This window comes from Cygnus olor, chromosome 10 (genome assembly GCF_009769625.2).
Source record: "Cygnus olor isolate bCygOlo1 chromosome 10, bCygOlo1.pri.v2, whole genome shotgun sequence".
Classification (NCBI taxonomy): Eukaryota; Metazoa; Chordata; class Aves; order Anseriformes; family Anatidae; genus Cygnus; species Cygnus olor.
Window position 1 is genome coordinate 567,100 of NC_049178.1, and position 13,676 is coordinate 580,775.

A 13,676-nucleotide genomic window follows, 5' to 3' on the forward strand; every position below is an offset into this window, starting at 1 on the left:
CATTATTCCTCAATATAGCAATGAGGACTTGTCCCAGAGATTGTTAAAAAAAATTGTGCTGTTGAGTTTCTTTCCATATGTTAAAACTCAAAATGTGACACTTTAGATCCTGATGTTATGGAAATTCTGTGACAAGCTTTATTTCAGATTGCTGTAGTAAAGATGCAAAATCTGTTAAATGATGCTAGTTTTAATGTTTTGGAAAAGCTAGATGAACTTTGAATTCTAGATCCAAATCCTTCTCTGATTTTTTTTTTTTTTTTTTTTTTTTTGCAACTCAAGTCTCCCTCATTTGGAATTACATGGATATATATGAGCTGACACTTTTTCAGAGAATCAGTGTGATTAGTGGTTTTTCCAAGTGGAATTGATTAGAACTCGCATGGAGTCCCTAAGGCTGAATTCTGTACAGAGTAGTCTCTTGCTTAAATAATATCAGCTGAGAATGGCATCATTCCTGCAGTATTTGCAGGCTGCTCCATGGTGCATGTTCAGTGAATAATATGGATTGTTTTCCTCTGCCGCAGAAACTTCTGTCTTTTTGCAGCTGATGAAGACGATGGTATCTGTTTTAAGACAATGCTTTTGAGTAATGGCATGAAGCTGAATTGTGCTGTGGTGTCTGATGACTGTTTCAATCACTTATGAAGTGTTATCATTGTAAGCTTGTAAGTTTCATGAAGGCCATGCTTTCAAGGGTAGGTTTTTCAGTCTTGAAAGTACTCTCTGCGACATCTTTTCGTTAGGTACTTATGCATTGAAAGAAGCCAATAGGTGTCTTCAAGAAGTTCCAAATGGACTATTATGCCTAGCTTTCTTGTGTCTTCTGGCAGCTATATGCCTTGGCAGTTTCTCTTTACACAAGTGTTTCATTCCTAATTGTGTCCAGTTTTCCAATTTATCCTCATAAATCTTAAAAATGTATAAATTTTATATAAATTTAAAATTTATAAATCTAAAAATATAAAAAATAAATTTATCCTCATAAATCATATATCCTCATATCCTATCATTGACAGATTTTTCTTATCCTGATTTCTGTCTGCAGTACAGTTCTTCAGACTGTCAGACTTCATCAGGTTATTAACTTTTTCCACTGGCACTACTGGTAGAAGTGTGGAATAGGTTTTTGCCCAAATGGGACAAAAACATTTAGTGGTAGTTTCTTAGTAATAAATGAATTTGACAAATGTAAGTACTTTTATCAATTTAAATTTGTAATGCTGTCAAGCGAGGATGCTGCTTTCATTCAAGAATACCCGATTTCCATGGCAGTACAATGGTTGACAAATTTATATACCCCTTATTATTTATAGTTTAAATACCATATGAGCTAATGCTCCTCCCACTCAGCTACATCATCTCTGATGTTAAGCACGGTTTTTGGCTTTACCTTAATTCTTTATCAATTCAATAGTTGTTAGAATTTATTTAAAAAATAAAAATCCAAGAGCATCATGGGAAGCTCTTTTAAAATAGTGATGAAAATTATTTATACCAGTTCAGTTAACCACAATTCATGAAAATTAAATTTAGTTGCTTTTCTTAGTTACTATGGGAAGAGATAAATATTACAACAGAACCATATAATGAGATTAAGTTACAAAGCTCTTTTTAAAAGTTTCAAAACTGAAATGTTTGAGCATTTGTATTTTTCTTGTGTTGCTTTTAAAAATACTGAGACTGAGATTTAGGCTCTGAATTAGAAAACAGGGCTCCTAATTCTTCATGAGAAGTAGATTTTTCCAAGTTTTTTCTTAGATTTTCTTTTTCTTTCAAATTTAGTGATTAGGTGGCTTGATAACGCTAAATGAGTAATAATTATAGACATATGAAAACCAACAAAATTTACAGTAACGGACCCATTTTAATCTTTTTATTTTTCAGGCAATATTTGCCTGACGATATCATGCCAAATGATATCATTTGTTTCCTTGTCAGGAATCAGAAATGAACCAACAGAATTTTAGTCACTGTTGAGCACATTTTAGACCTAAACTGAAAAATGTGCTCATTCAATTCCTTACCTGTAAGCATGGACACTCTACTGGGTGCTGAAAATTCTTAACAGTGATGGAGGTTACATTGCAATAAACCAAAAATAAGTTTACTCCTATTAAAAAAAGTTTGAACATCAGAATATGCAAAACTGCTATCAGCTCCCTTGATGCTTTAACAAGAAACTTTTCAAAGAATATCTCAGCTCTTGCACTGGTCCAAAGCAGCTCAAGAGGTTGCTTTCATGAAGCTGATATTTATAAAGTTGGTCCTACTGTAGCAGCATACAGCAGATAAGCAATTGAGTATGCCTGATAATAGAGCTATATGCTGCGGCAATTCAGTTCCTGCTTCTGTGATAAAGTGCAAATAGATTAGACCTGTGAAGTCCTAGATTAGTGCATAGGAAAGCTCGCCAATGCAAATAAGACTGAAACAAGAACACATTGTTGGGATTTCTGTAAGCTAGCTGTTAATCAAGTAAAACATGGTATATTAGGGCCTTTTAACACATGTTTTTGACATTTAGCCCTATGCAGGTGACAGGCAAATTAGTCTTCTTTTGTGATTGACTGAGGGAAAAATTTATACTGTTTTATTAATAAAATGAAATAATAGTATGTTTAATTTGTTATAGCAGAAAATATCACTTAGGTAAGTAAATCTTTAGGATGGAACCTGTGTTGAACTAAGTATAAAAATAACTACATATATTCTGAACAGCTATTAAACTATTCCACTTAGTGGAGACTGGAATTTTAACATTAATATTTAAAGTATTAAGAAGTTATATCATTTCTTCTTAGGAATAGCTCTGACTTATTTAATATCCCATATCTTTTTTTTTTTTTTCATATCATATAGTGCAAAGGCCAGCTAAAAGTAAAATTACATTTGCTGGTTTGTCATTTGTGTAATACTCAACAATGTTGCTGTTCAACTGCCTTCATTCTACATGAACACATTTCTACATGAAGTCCTGCCAGGTATGAGTCAGAGGGCTGTATGAAACCTGGCATCATTCACCGTCATAGTTTTAGATATCTCTGTGCAAGCAAGTTGGAAATTTTTAATTACACAGAACCAGATGGTTTTGGCTATATCATTTAATTCTTTTTTTTTTTTAATTTTTTGTACCATGTGAAGTGGAATGTAGTATGCCATCAATTTATATTTCTTTCTGAATGAAATGAATAGGGCTATGAGTGTCATATGTGGTAGTCTTTACTTTTTTATGTGAAGATTCTTACAGTCACACTAATTCTGTAATAGGCGTATTCAATAGCTAAAGCGCACGAAAGGAGTCCCTGTTGCCAGTGGAATACTAGATACGGAATGAAAGTAATTTGTGAACTTCCAGCTTTTTGATAAGTGTTTCCTCAGGAATTCAGTAACAAATAATAACTATACCATATTCTTAATACAAGGTAAGTCAGTATAGTGGTGATTGTATTTCAATATATAAGAGATTCCAAATACATATCTTTGCAAACTCAAACATAACTGTTTAGTAAAGACCTTCATCTGATTGTTTAAAAACTCCTAATAATATTTAACGTTATAAAATGCTGTGTGATGTGTTTTTTTTATTCCAACTATTGGTAAAACAAAGTGTTACAGCTGGAAGCCAATATTATATAACTGGAAGGAAAAAAAATCATCTTTCACAGGAACAAATGTTTGAATTGGCTCTATAAGGAAGATATTTGAAATAGAACACATTTTGCATTTTAGTCTAGCTTCACATACAGTAATAGATTAGTCATTTAGCAAGCATCTATATACTCTATTAATACTCCACATCTGCTTTTGATATTTGATCTTAACAGCTCACATTACATAATCTGTTGCATAGTAATTTGTTTACTATATAGACATAACACAAAAGAAAGTTTATTTTTAAATATTTAAAATAAAAGTAAAGAACTATAAAAATTAAAATTGAACTTAAAAGTCTAGTATGTTTAATTGAAAATACAGAGGGGTCTGCAGTTATCTTTCTAGTAAACAGCAGCAAACATTAGAGACATTCCAAATAAGTTTAGATCTCTATGAGAAGCTGAATGTATTTATTTCCTGAATTGGCATTTAATTATTGTCCCCTTAAAGTTAAATTGTCTTCTGTGTAACCAAATTTTAAATCAGTAATTTAAAGTAATAAAATACTTGTTCAATTCATAGATCCACAGAAACTGATTATTAGTTTTAAACTTCACAAGTACGATACCACATACCAATACATACCACAAATATGGTGTTTAAATGATAGGAAAATGAATAAACAAATGCTTGGTGAAAGGTAGATCTATAGAAGTGGAAAATATAAGGGGACATTTACAGAAAACTTCCCAGTCTTCTGAAAATGCAGTGTTTCCCATTTTCTAGTAACTAAGTCCTATTCAGTACAAAAGGAGGAACAGAAAACAGGCAGAGGCACTGGACTGCTGTCAGCAGGGTTGCTGATGTGGTCAGTGTTGCATAGGGATGAATTGTGAAGACAGGGAGAGGGAGAGTGAGCAGAAGGGAAACAAACCATGCTTGAGGTGCAGAATCTTGAAAACATTTCTGCCTTTTCCACAGAACCATGGAGACTGGAAAAGACCTCTGCATATTATCTAGTCCAAACCTGCTCAAAGAGCAGGGTCAACTATAGCAGTTTGTTCAGGATCTTGTCCAGTGTAATTCTGAATACCTCTGAAGTTGGTGACTGCTGGCATGAAAACCACAGCCTTGAGTTTAGGCTTTTTTTTTTTTTTTTTTTTTTTTAGTGCATATAAACATTGACAGTTGGCTTTTTGCAAGATGTGCCTTGAGCTTTGGAAAGTGCAGAAGACCCTCTAGAGTTCAGAGGAATGTTGTACCTAACATATGGAGAAAATGAATAAATAACCAGGATAGTCCAAACAATATATGCTTTTTAAAAGTGCTGTTACTACTTAAGCTAACTTTCATAAATAATTTTGTTTTCTTTCATTAAATCGACTAAGCTAATTGGAAATCAAAATGAGATATGCAGCTGCTGAAATATTGCTTGCATGGTAATGATTGCTGAGGTATAATAACCACAGCTGAGAGTACATTGATACGGGTAAAGGAAAACCTTATGTGCATATGTGTACTGTACTGGCAGTAGAATGAAGTGCATATATATGCAGTATGTATATATGTGTGTGTATGTATATATATATATATATATACACGGTATAAGGAGTCATGGACAGAGGGAATTAGCATAAGATATTTTTCTCTTTTTCTAATAATATTAGTCTTCCATCAGACTTTTATAGTTCTGTGAAATAGTATTTTAAGCATTGATCCTATTCTTATGCTCCTCCTTGGAGGTTTCCAGCATAAGTACAAAATGACTTGAATAGGATCCATGAGAATGCTAATGGCTCTATCTGAGCCTTGCCACTGGTAATGTAGAACTTCAGTCAGGATGTGGTTTTGTCCCATGTTCATTTAACTTTCCTAAACGATGTTGCTTTTCTTGCCTCCCTGATAACCACTTCCAAAATTACTCTAGTAGTTCCAGTGATAACTCTGCTTAAATTGACCTATTACCAATTCAAATTTACTTCCAGTGGTTATTTGATTTTACCCTAAATATTATTCTGTCTAGTATTTGCATCCTTTGAGTATTGGTAGAATGTGATTTTGAAGAATGTAGTCAAGGCTTAACAAAACCATACTACTGGATGTGATTTTTGCATTTACCTTTTGACTTAAACACCCAGCCCCTGAATGATGATTTCCAGCAATCCTTATAATAGTCAAAGGAAGCCATCAAAATATTGAAAAACATGGTTGAGTTTAAATATGTGTGGGGTCACTATTAATTAGATGGGGAAGAATCTTCCTTTGGATAATATAAGTTGTATCAGAGTATCTTTTCTGTGTCTTTCTGTGTCAGGAAATACATTACTGGGATGAGTAACTTTCCGTATCTATCACAAGACTAAACATATTCATAGCAATATAGATATTAAATGAAGCTTCTGTACTATGGTACACTCATCAAGTATTTAAAACCTTGATCTGATGCTACCAAAAGCAGGGGAACTCTTCTGTTGACTTTAATATCATTAACTTACCAGTCATCCTCTGCTTCTGAAGGTTGATTTTCTAAGTGCTACTTAATGTAAAGAAATTTTATTCTTGCTTTTCTTAGAATGGTTCCCAACTTTTGCATTTTGCAATCCTTTCCCTTGTTAGGAAAGAATAATAGAGCGCTTGAAGGAGCAAAGGGAGCGAGATGACAGAGAAAGACTTGAAGAAATCGAATCTTATAAAAAAGAAAACAAAGACCTGAAGGAGAAAGTTAATGCTTTACAAGCTGAGCTGACAGAAAAAGAGGTCAGTCTTCACAGTAAAATCTATGTTCTATGTCGTGATGATGAAAGAAAGTGCATTAGGATTACTCTTGAACCATTTAAAGTACTGAAACTCTTCCACTTCAGTGGTCAGCTTTTGAACTGCTATTTTCTTAAGCATTCTTCACAGTCCTCACTTTTGTACATAAAATATTGCCTCACTTTTTGCATAGTTGTGTATCATCTTCTCTACTTTTTCCTCTACATAAGCCTCCACAAGGCTCAAATATTTCATTGTTGCTCCTGTTTTCACTTGTCAGTCAGATTAATAGACTTCAAAGTAATTGTACCTCTGGAAAGTAATGTCAGCTTGTCTGTATTATGAATGTTTCAATGTTTCACTGCATGCAAGCTCCTGTGATTCCTTTTGGTTGTATTCTCAAAATGCTGTCTTTGGCTAAATATGCTTATCTTTGTGTCAACTCGTTTTGGGGAAGGGGAGGGGGAACAGGATCCAAGTGATTACTAAGTTGGCAATAAGTTAGTGTCCTGGTGACTAGGAATTAACTTTTTGCTCTTGGTCATTTTTCAGTCTAGTTTAATCGATCTCAAAGAACATGCATCTTCATTGGCATCAGCAGGGCTGAAAAGAGACTCCAAACTTAAGTCTTTAGAAATAGCCATAGAACAAAAGAAAGAAGAGTGTAGTAAGTTGGAAGCACAGTTGAAAAAGGTAAGTTCCATCTTAAAAAACAAACAAAACCCAGCAATAATCTGGGGGAAAAAAAAAAAAAAGACCACACCCAAAGCTCTCATGTTCAAAAGATGAACTTGTTTACTCTTCTAGAGTAAATCTAGAATCTTCCAATGGTGTTTGCTGATGCTTGCATCAAATACTTCTAACTTTTTCTTAAGAGGCTTGTACCAAAGCCATTAGAAGCCTCCAAAATTATCTTGAATACCTATATGAGGGAATTCTGAGAAGCTGGTTCAAATAAATGAACTGGGAACAGGACATTAGAGGGAAAGTAGAAAGGTAGGGAGAAATTATCAAACCAGCAATTTTTATGTGAATGAATTTATACCTCTATTAGAAGTAGATTGAAATGCTCGTAGTATGAGGAAAAAAAATGGAAGCAGCACCTTTTAATGGAAAAAAAAGTCTGCTTCTAAAGTGGAATTTCTAGTTGGGTTTTATTTCTGCCTTTTTTTTTTTTTTTTTTTTTTTGTAGATGAACGTATGTTTGTGATAATTAAGCAAACAAATGGAAAGCTTACCTCAGCTAGCAATTCAATAATTTACAAAGTAGTGGAAGCAAACATTTAAAGGAAAACATGCAAATTCTATATTTTATAACATGGTTTTATTTAAATCAATGCATTAATATATTTTTTGCTTAAATGATTTGCAAGTTTGTTGATGCCTTTTCTACCATACATTATTTCTTTGACTTGTTTCTGTGTCATCTGGTAATGTCTGCTCTCATTGTTCAAATGCCAATGTCATGACATGTTTGATGGGTTCAGACATTGTTTGCCTTCTGCAGTTCGTGAGTAAGTGTAGGGCAAACGTTTCATTTTCTAGAAAAGTGTTCATCTGTTCTATGACTGTTACCACTGTTAGGATAATATTCTGACTCTTCTTTTTTACCCAGGTTGAGTAGTACCCTGCTCTGTGTTTAAGCAGTGTTTCAATACCCTTAACCTGTGAAGAAGCTATTGCAAAGTGTAAAGGAGGATACCAGAATGTAAATCTTAGAATTCTATTTTTTAATTCAGAAAGAATATATGCAGTTAGCTGCCAGTATTATATGTTTAATTGTGGAGATGAAAGAAAGGAATGTTTTCAAATTAACATATACAAAAGCTTTTAATTAAAACACAGCTCCTTTATAAGTTGCGTAGCTTATAAGTGCTATTGATGCCAGAATTAAAATATCCAAATGAGCTGTTTCACTGGAAGTCCTTTTTTTTGTTTTCTTTTGTTAGAAAATATTTCAGTTTACATTGCACTTCACTATAAAATGTTCTTCTTTACAATCTGAAATATCTTATTTGTCTGCAATTAAAAAAAAAACAAATTAGTGAAACAAACAAAAAGCATAAAGCACAGATCACTTAAAAATCAAAATAATCATAAGGACTTGAAATCCTAAGTCAATCTTCTATGGCTGTACATATAAACACATCATGTGGTCATGGAAAAATAAGCACTTATAAAAGTCAGAGAGTGTCTGGGACGTCTTTCATATAGAAAAGGAGTATGTTCCTTGTGTATAAATACAAAGAATTATTAAATGAAAGTTGAAAACATAATAGTTTTATTATATCATAAATACGGCATAAAGCCCCAATGGAAATTCACCCAACATTTGTAGGAGACCAGGTATTTCCACAATAAAATGTAGTTACAACCTTCTTTGTGGGCATGTTTAATTGAACAGAAACAGTGACTGTTAATGATAGTAGACTCCAAACAGTAATTTTCAATTCACGTTTTCTCTAATAAAATACTTTATGTTCAAACCTGTAAATATCCTGCGTTAAAAGTAATTGGTCCCCAGAAATCTACCTTCACCATGTTTTCACTCCTTAGAAAACTAACTGAAACAGAAAACTGGGTTATTCTTGTATATGTCTGCATTAGAGTAGGAGGGAACATCAACGTAATTCAGAGTAAATTAACCTGCATGGCTCATAAGTGTGCTTATGAGTGCTTATGCATATGTTCACATATATGAACATTACCCACTACAGAAGCTGGGAGGAATGGGAACAACTTATATCTTTTTTTGAATTGACTCCAAAGGCTGTCTGTTTTTTTTTGAGAAATTTGAGAGCAGCTTATATATGACTCCTCTCTGTAAAATAACATAGATAAGACATTTTTCATTATGGTATTTTAAAATGATCGTAGCTAAATTTTGATTTATGTTGTACCAAGTTATGCTAATAAATATGAATATAATCTGTGCACAATTGCTAGAATTTGCTGTCTTCCATGAGTACTAATGGTAACAAGTGGTGTGCCTGAAAGAAAATGTGTGCAAGGGGCAAGTATAAACAACTATTTTTTTTAAAGCTTATGTTCCCTAGTTTACACACTTTCCTTTTTTTTTTTTTTTTTGTTGGAGAGAATAAGATTCATTTTTTGATAATTAAGAGGATTTTGATCAAGTCTGATTAGATAGAAATATTTTTTAGTATTACTCAGCTGAATTGTTTGCATTTCATTAAAAGGAAACATGCTGATTTTAAAACCACTATTAATTTTAAAGAGTGGACAAATTTAAAGTAATAAGTAAGATGTTCATAAAGAGTAATTATTCATATTACTATACTATATTTTGGTACACAAAATAATGTGTAAAACCATAGACATGCTTATTAAACTTTTTGTGACAAAGATGAAGCATTGAAATTTATGAAGTTAGAAAAAAAAAAAGTAAAATAAAAACTAGAAGAATGTTTGATGACTTCTTCTTGACTTATCTTGTATTGTTATTAGTGAAAGAACAGCAGGAATTACCTTAATAGGTAGCTAAGTATTTTTTGTGTGTATATAAAATCTTATTATCCACTTCAGAATTTCCTCCTTTTGTTTGTCATTATTTTAAATTTACTTGCTTACTGACATATTTGCAGTCATTAAAGGACTTTTTGCCAAGCTGTACTGTTCAAAAGTCATTCTGCATAGAAAATTCAGTCTTGTGTTAAACAAAAGAAAAGTAATAAATTTAATGATAGAATTTAATTAATCTATTATTATTACCATCTTTGAAGCTTTGGTGATAAATTGCAGCCTCAGCCAAAAGCACTTCTCATGATTCGTTGCTTAAGAGCAGCACTTAATGTATCATCAAAAGTGGACACCTTTCTTTATTTCATGGGTTATTTAACTTGAGAAAGGGAAAGTAACACCAACCTTAAATTTCTTACTCCAGCTATTCTTTTTTAGGAGCCAAAGTCAATATTTATGTTTCCCTTGTGCCTCTCACTTTCACCAAGGAATGTTTAGAATCTTAAATTTATACTTTTTTTTTTTTATGACAAGTTCTTCTGTGCAAATGCACTGGTTTTGTTGAGCTAATGCTGTTTTCATGGATCTTTCCTTCTTTTCCTGTCTCTGCTTCACTCCCTTCCAACTTTGCAATGTAGCAAGCTGAACAGTTGTTCAATCAGATGTACAATCCAGTAAGTTCTTTTTAAAAATGCCCTCTGTAACATACAAAAGCATGAGGATCCATTATCTCTTGTTGTTCTCTTCCTTTGTGGAGCTTTGCAGAATACTTTTGATGCTCACTATGCTGTATCCATTATATCCAGATAAATAAACTTTGTGGACTTCAAGGCCATTTTAAGAATATGAAATGTATTAAACTACATATAATATTTCTTTAAAAACACAAGGATCCTAGCCTTTAGGTCCTCAACTTCTCCATTAGAGAAGCATGCCGTTTTTTTTTTGCTTTGCTTTTTGATTCCTACTTGTGGAGTACTTTATTTGATCCTTCAAACAAACAACTTCTAATTTACTCATTTTATAATAAGTGACTGAATTGAGTAGGTGAACAATAGTATCTAGGATGTGACTGGTAATATTTTCAAAAGGCCATATGGCTAAAATAATTCTTACCAACTTTACTCACGTAAAAGTGACATTCAGTTCACGTTCAGCTTATATACATTAAGAATATCAAAAGATGGTATTTAATCCAAGAAAATACTGAAATATATAATGATGAATGCAAGCAGCAGTTTTTGAAAAAGCCAAATATTATTACTTTCACTTGTTTAGTATTATTATTCTTGCTAATGTCTGCTTTAATCGCACAATATCTACCCTTTTGACTTAAGTGCGTACCCTTTTCTGTTTGAAGAGCAGTAATAAACATTCTCTTTGTAGAGAACACTTTTTTGCTGAGACTGTTGTATTTAACATGTGCTGTGAGCATCACAGGACAGAAATAATGATGCAACTGGATTGTAATGGTAATTTACAAACTAAAGTTTACACAGTAATCATACCTGGAATTATCATGTAGTTGGGACAGTATATATAGGAGGAGTATATATTCCTATATATAGGAGTATATACCTACATATATAGATAGGAATATATAGGTTTTATTAAACAGTATGATAATGTGCATTAGGGTAAGTATTGCCTTCACCAAAGTCAATCAGAATTTTGCCATTAATAATGGTGAACAAGGATTCCAGCTTTGGAGTCTCCTATAGCTAAGTCTAGCCATGTAGTAGATATGTCATGATTTGTGCATAGAAAAAGAGAGTCCCAAGAAATATGCCATATTTACTTTTGAAATTATTGGTTAACTGTATTTTTAATCCAGTCATGAATCATTTTTAAGTAGCATAAGATCTGATATTATCGCTTTTGCTGTCTAGCATGCTGCTAGTCAGGCCTTTTCCCTTTGAACTATAAAAACCTTTTTTTTTCTGTATCACAGATCACCTTCGTGGTAGTTACATTCCTATTCATGTCATTTGCACTCCTACTGTGCATGTCTCTTCAGACTGGAGTCTATTTTGTGTTAGTTTTGTCTTGATTTTCTTAAATGCTTTCCAGTCATCATTTCAGTATTAGTTACTTTGCTATATGGAATTTGTTTGTTCCTTTCTAGTCTATTTGTCTGTGGTATTCCAAAGTCAGCCAGTTTACTTTTTTTTTTTTTTTTTTTTCCCTGCCTTTCATGCTTAATTTTCTGAAATACAAACGTGGCTGTTCTGAAATAATGGATGCAAGATCCTTTTCCTTTGGTACCAGGCAGCAATTATAGTGTATCCTCAAGACTGGTTTTCTTCAATAAACTTTTCTTGAAAAATATTTTTTTTTATTGAAAGAAAAAAATTTTCTTTTTCTTTTTTTTTAAATGCATAATAGTGTCAACTTTTAACAGTGTAAGAATGATCTCCTCCTTCCCCCAAACCACCTTGAAATTGAGGGTGTGACTTCACTGAAGTTGATGACAACATTTTCTTTGAATTTCACAAGTCCAAGTTTTCACCTTTTTTTTTTTTTGATATGGCATTAATACTAGATCCTGAAACAACTTGTTTGTACATTATGCTTCTTAATTTAACAGAACGCTTTTTTTTTTTTTTCATTTAAGAGTCATAAAAATGGATTGCAGTCTACTGAAGTTTTAATGCTCTTTTGTTTAAATGTGTCAGAGAAATATCAGTCAATCTCTGAGTGGACCTTTTAGCCCATACAGTAATAACATAACTTCTTTTTTTTTTTGGTGGAATTTGTTGTTTCTACTGTGTCAGAAAAGTATTGGCTCCAAGACTTTCTTTCAATGCTGAATCCAATGTTTTTAACATTCAGCAATGGATGGAAATGTTTTGTTCTTATATGCATTATACCATTAGAGTACTGAAGTGGAGAATATGTGGAAGAGGTGCAAATCCTGCATACTCTCTAGTGAATGATTTCACAATGTATTTGCCCGTGTGAATAAGATGTGAACAAAATTGGGTGCATTTTTATTCATGTTTGCTTTGAAAGTTGAACGTTTTAAATACCCAGTGAATTCTTGTGCAAAGTTGACTACAAGTTACATGATTGTTTTTGTCCTGTAATGAAAATGTAATGATATACCTTTTTCTCAATAGTAAAGACTTATTTTCCATATGCTTCGTGAAAGCAATGTCAAATTAAAATTTAAGGCACTTGTAGAATCTACTTTAAATTGTTTACAGCAGCCCCTGAAGTTAAATAAATAAATAAATAAATAACTCGAATTTTAAGCAGACTACAAAAATAGCGACAATTTTTTATTAGTTTATTACTGAAAGTAATAAGATTTGAAGGATCTTACAAAGTAATTTCTTGCATGTAAATTCAGTCGTTTCATTTAAATTTATTTAACACTCAGTTGATTTCTGTGTATGTGTCTGAAGCTTTAAAAATGAAATACTGTATCTATCCATCCATTTCTGTTATGCAGAATAATGCATGCATGGTTGTACCATAAAATTTTAACTCACTAAGTAATTCATGTTATATGTTTGTGCCATACTATTATTGTTTTCCTGTAGGAAATTTGCTGTTTACATGAGGACATATTACTTTAATTCTACAATATTTGTAGTACTTAGGCAAATATCAGAACAGATATATATGTACTGTAAGAATTAGTGAAATTCTTAGTGGTATGCTATTTTTATTGAATTGGAAGAGTGATATACAATATAGTCACAAGATGACAGACGAAAGACCATAAGACCAGTGTGAAAATTGAAATTTTGGATTGTGTTTCCTATGTCTAATCCGCACATGTAAGCATTAAAAATACAGATTAATAGATCAACTACCTGGCTGCAGAAAGTGCTCATGAT

At 32.4% G+C, this 13,676-nt stretch overlaps 1 protein-coding gene across 17 annotated transcripts in view; it reads left to right on the plus strand.

Annotated features, from left to right (window-relative positions):
- ERC2 (ELKS/RAB6-interacting/CAST family member 2) overlaps nucleotides 1–13,676 on the plus strand; it is a 511,348-nt gene that overhangs the window by 199,094 nt on the left and 298,578 nt on the right. For 13 of the 17 annotated variants that reach the window (XR_005822988.1, XR_005822990.1, XR_005822989.1 and 10 more), the window contains 3 exons: nucleotides 6,214–6,354; nucleotides 6,904–7,044; nucleotides 10,470–10,505. Coding sequence is in view for 13 of the 17 variants with exons in the window: in XM_040568867.1 (XP_040424801.1) it covers nucleotides 6,214–6,354; nucleotides 6,904–7,044; nucleotides 10,470–10,505 (318 nt within the window). In the remaining 4 variants the exon portion in view is untranslated. The remainder of the gene's footprint in view (nucleotides 1–6,213; nucleotides 6,355–6,903; nucleotides 7,045–10,469; nucleotides 10,506–13,676) is intronic. The other 4 variants (XM_040568873.1, XM_040568874.1, XM_040568875.1 and 1 more) reach the window with 1 other exon arrangement.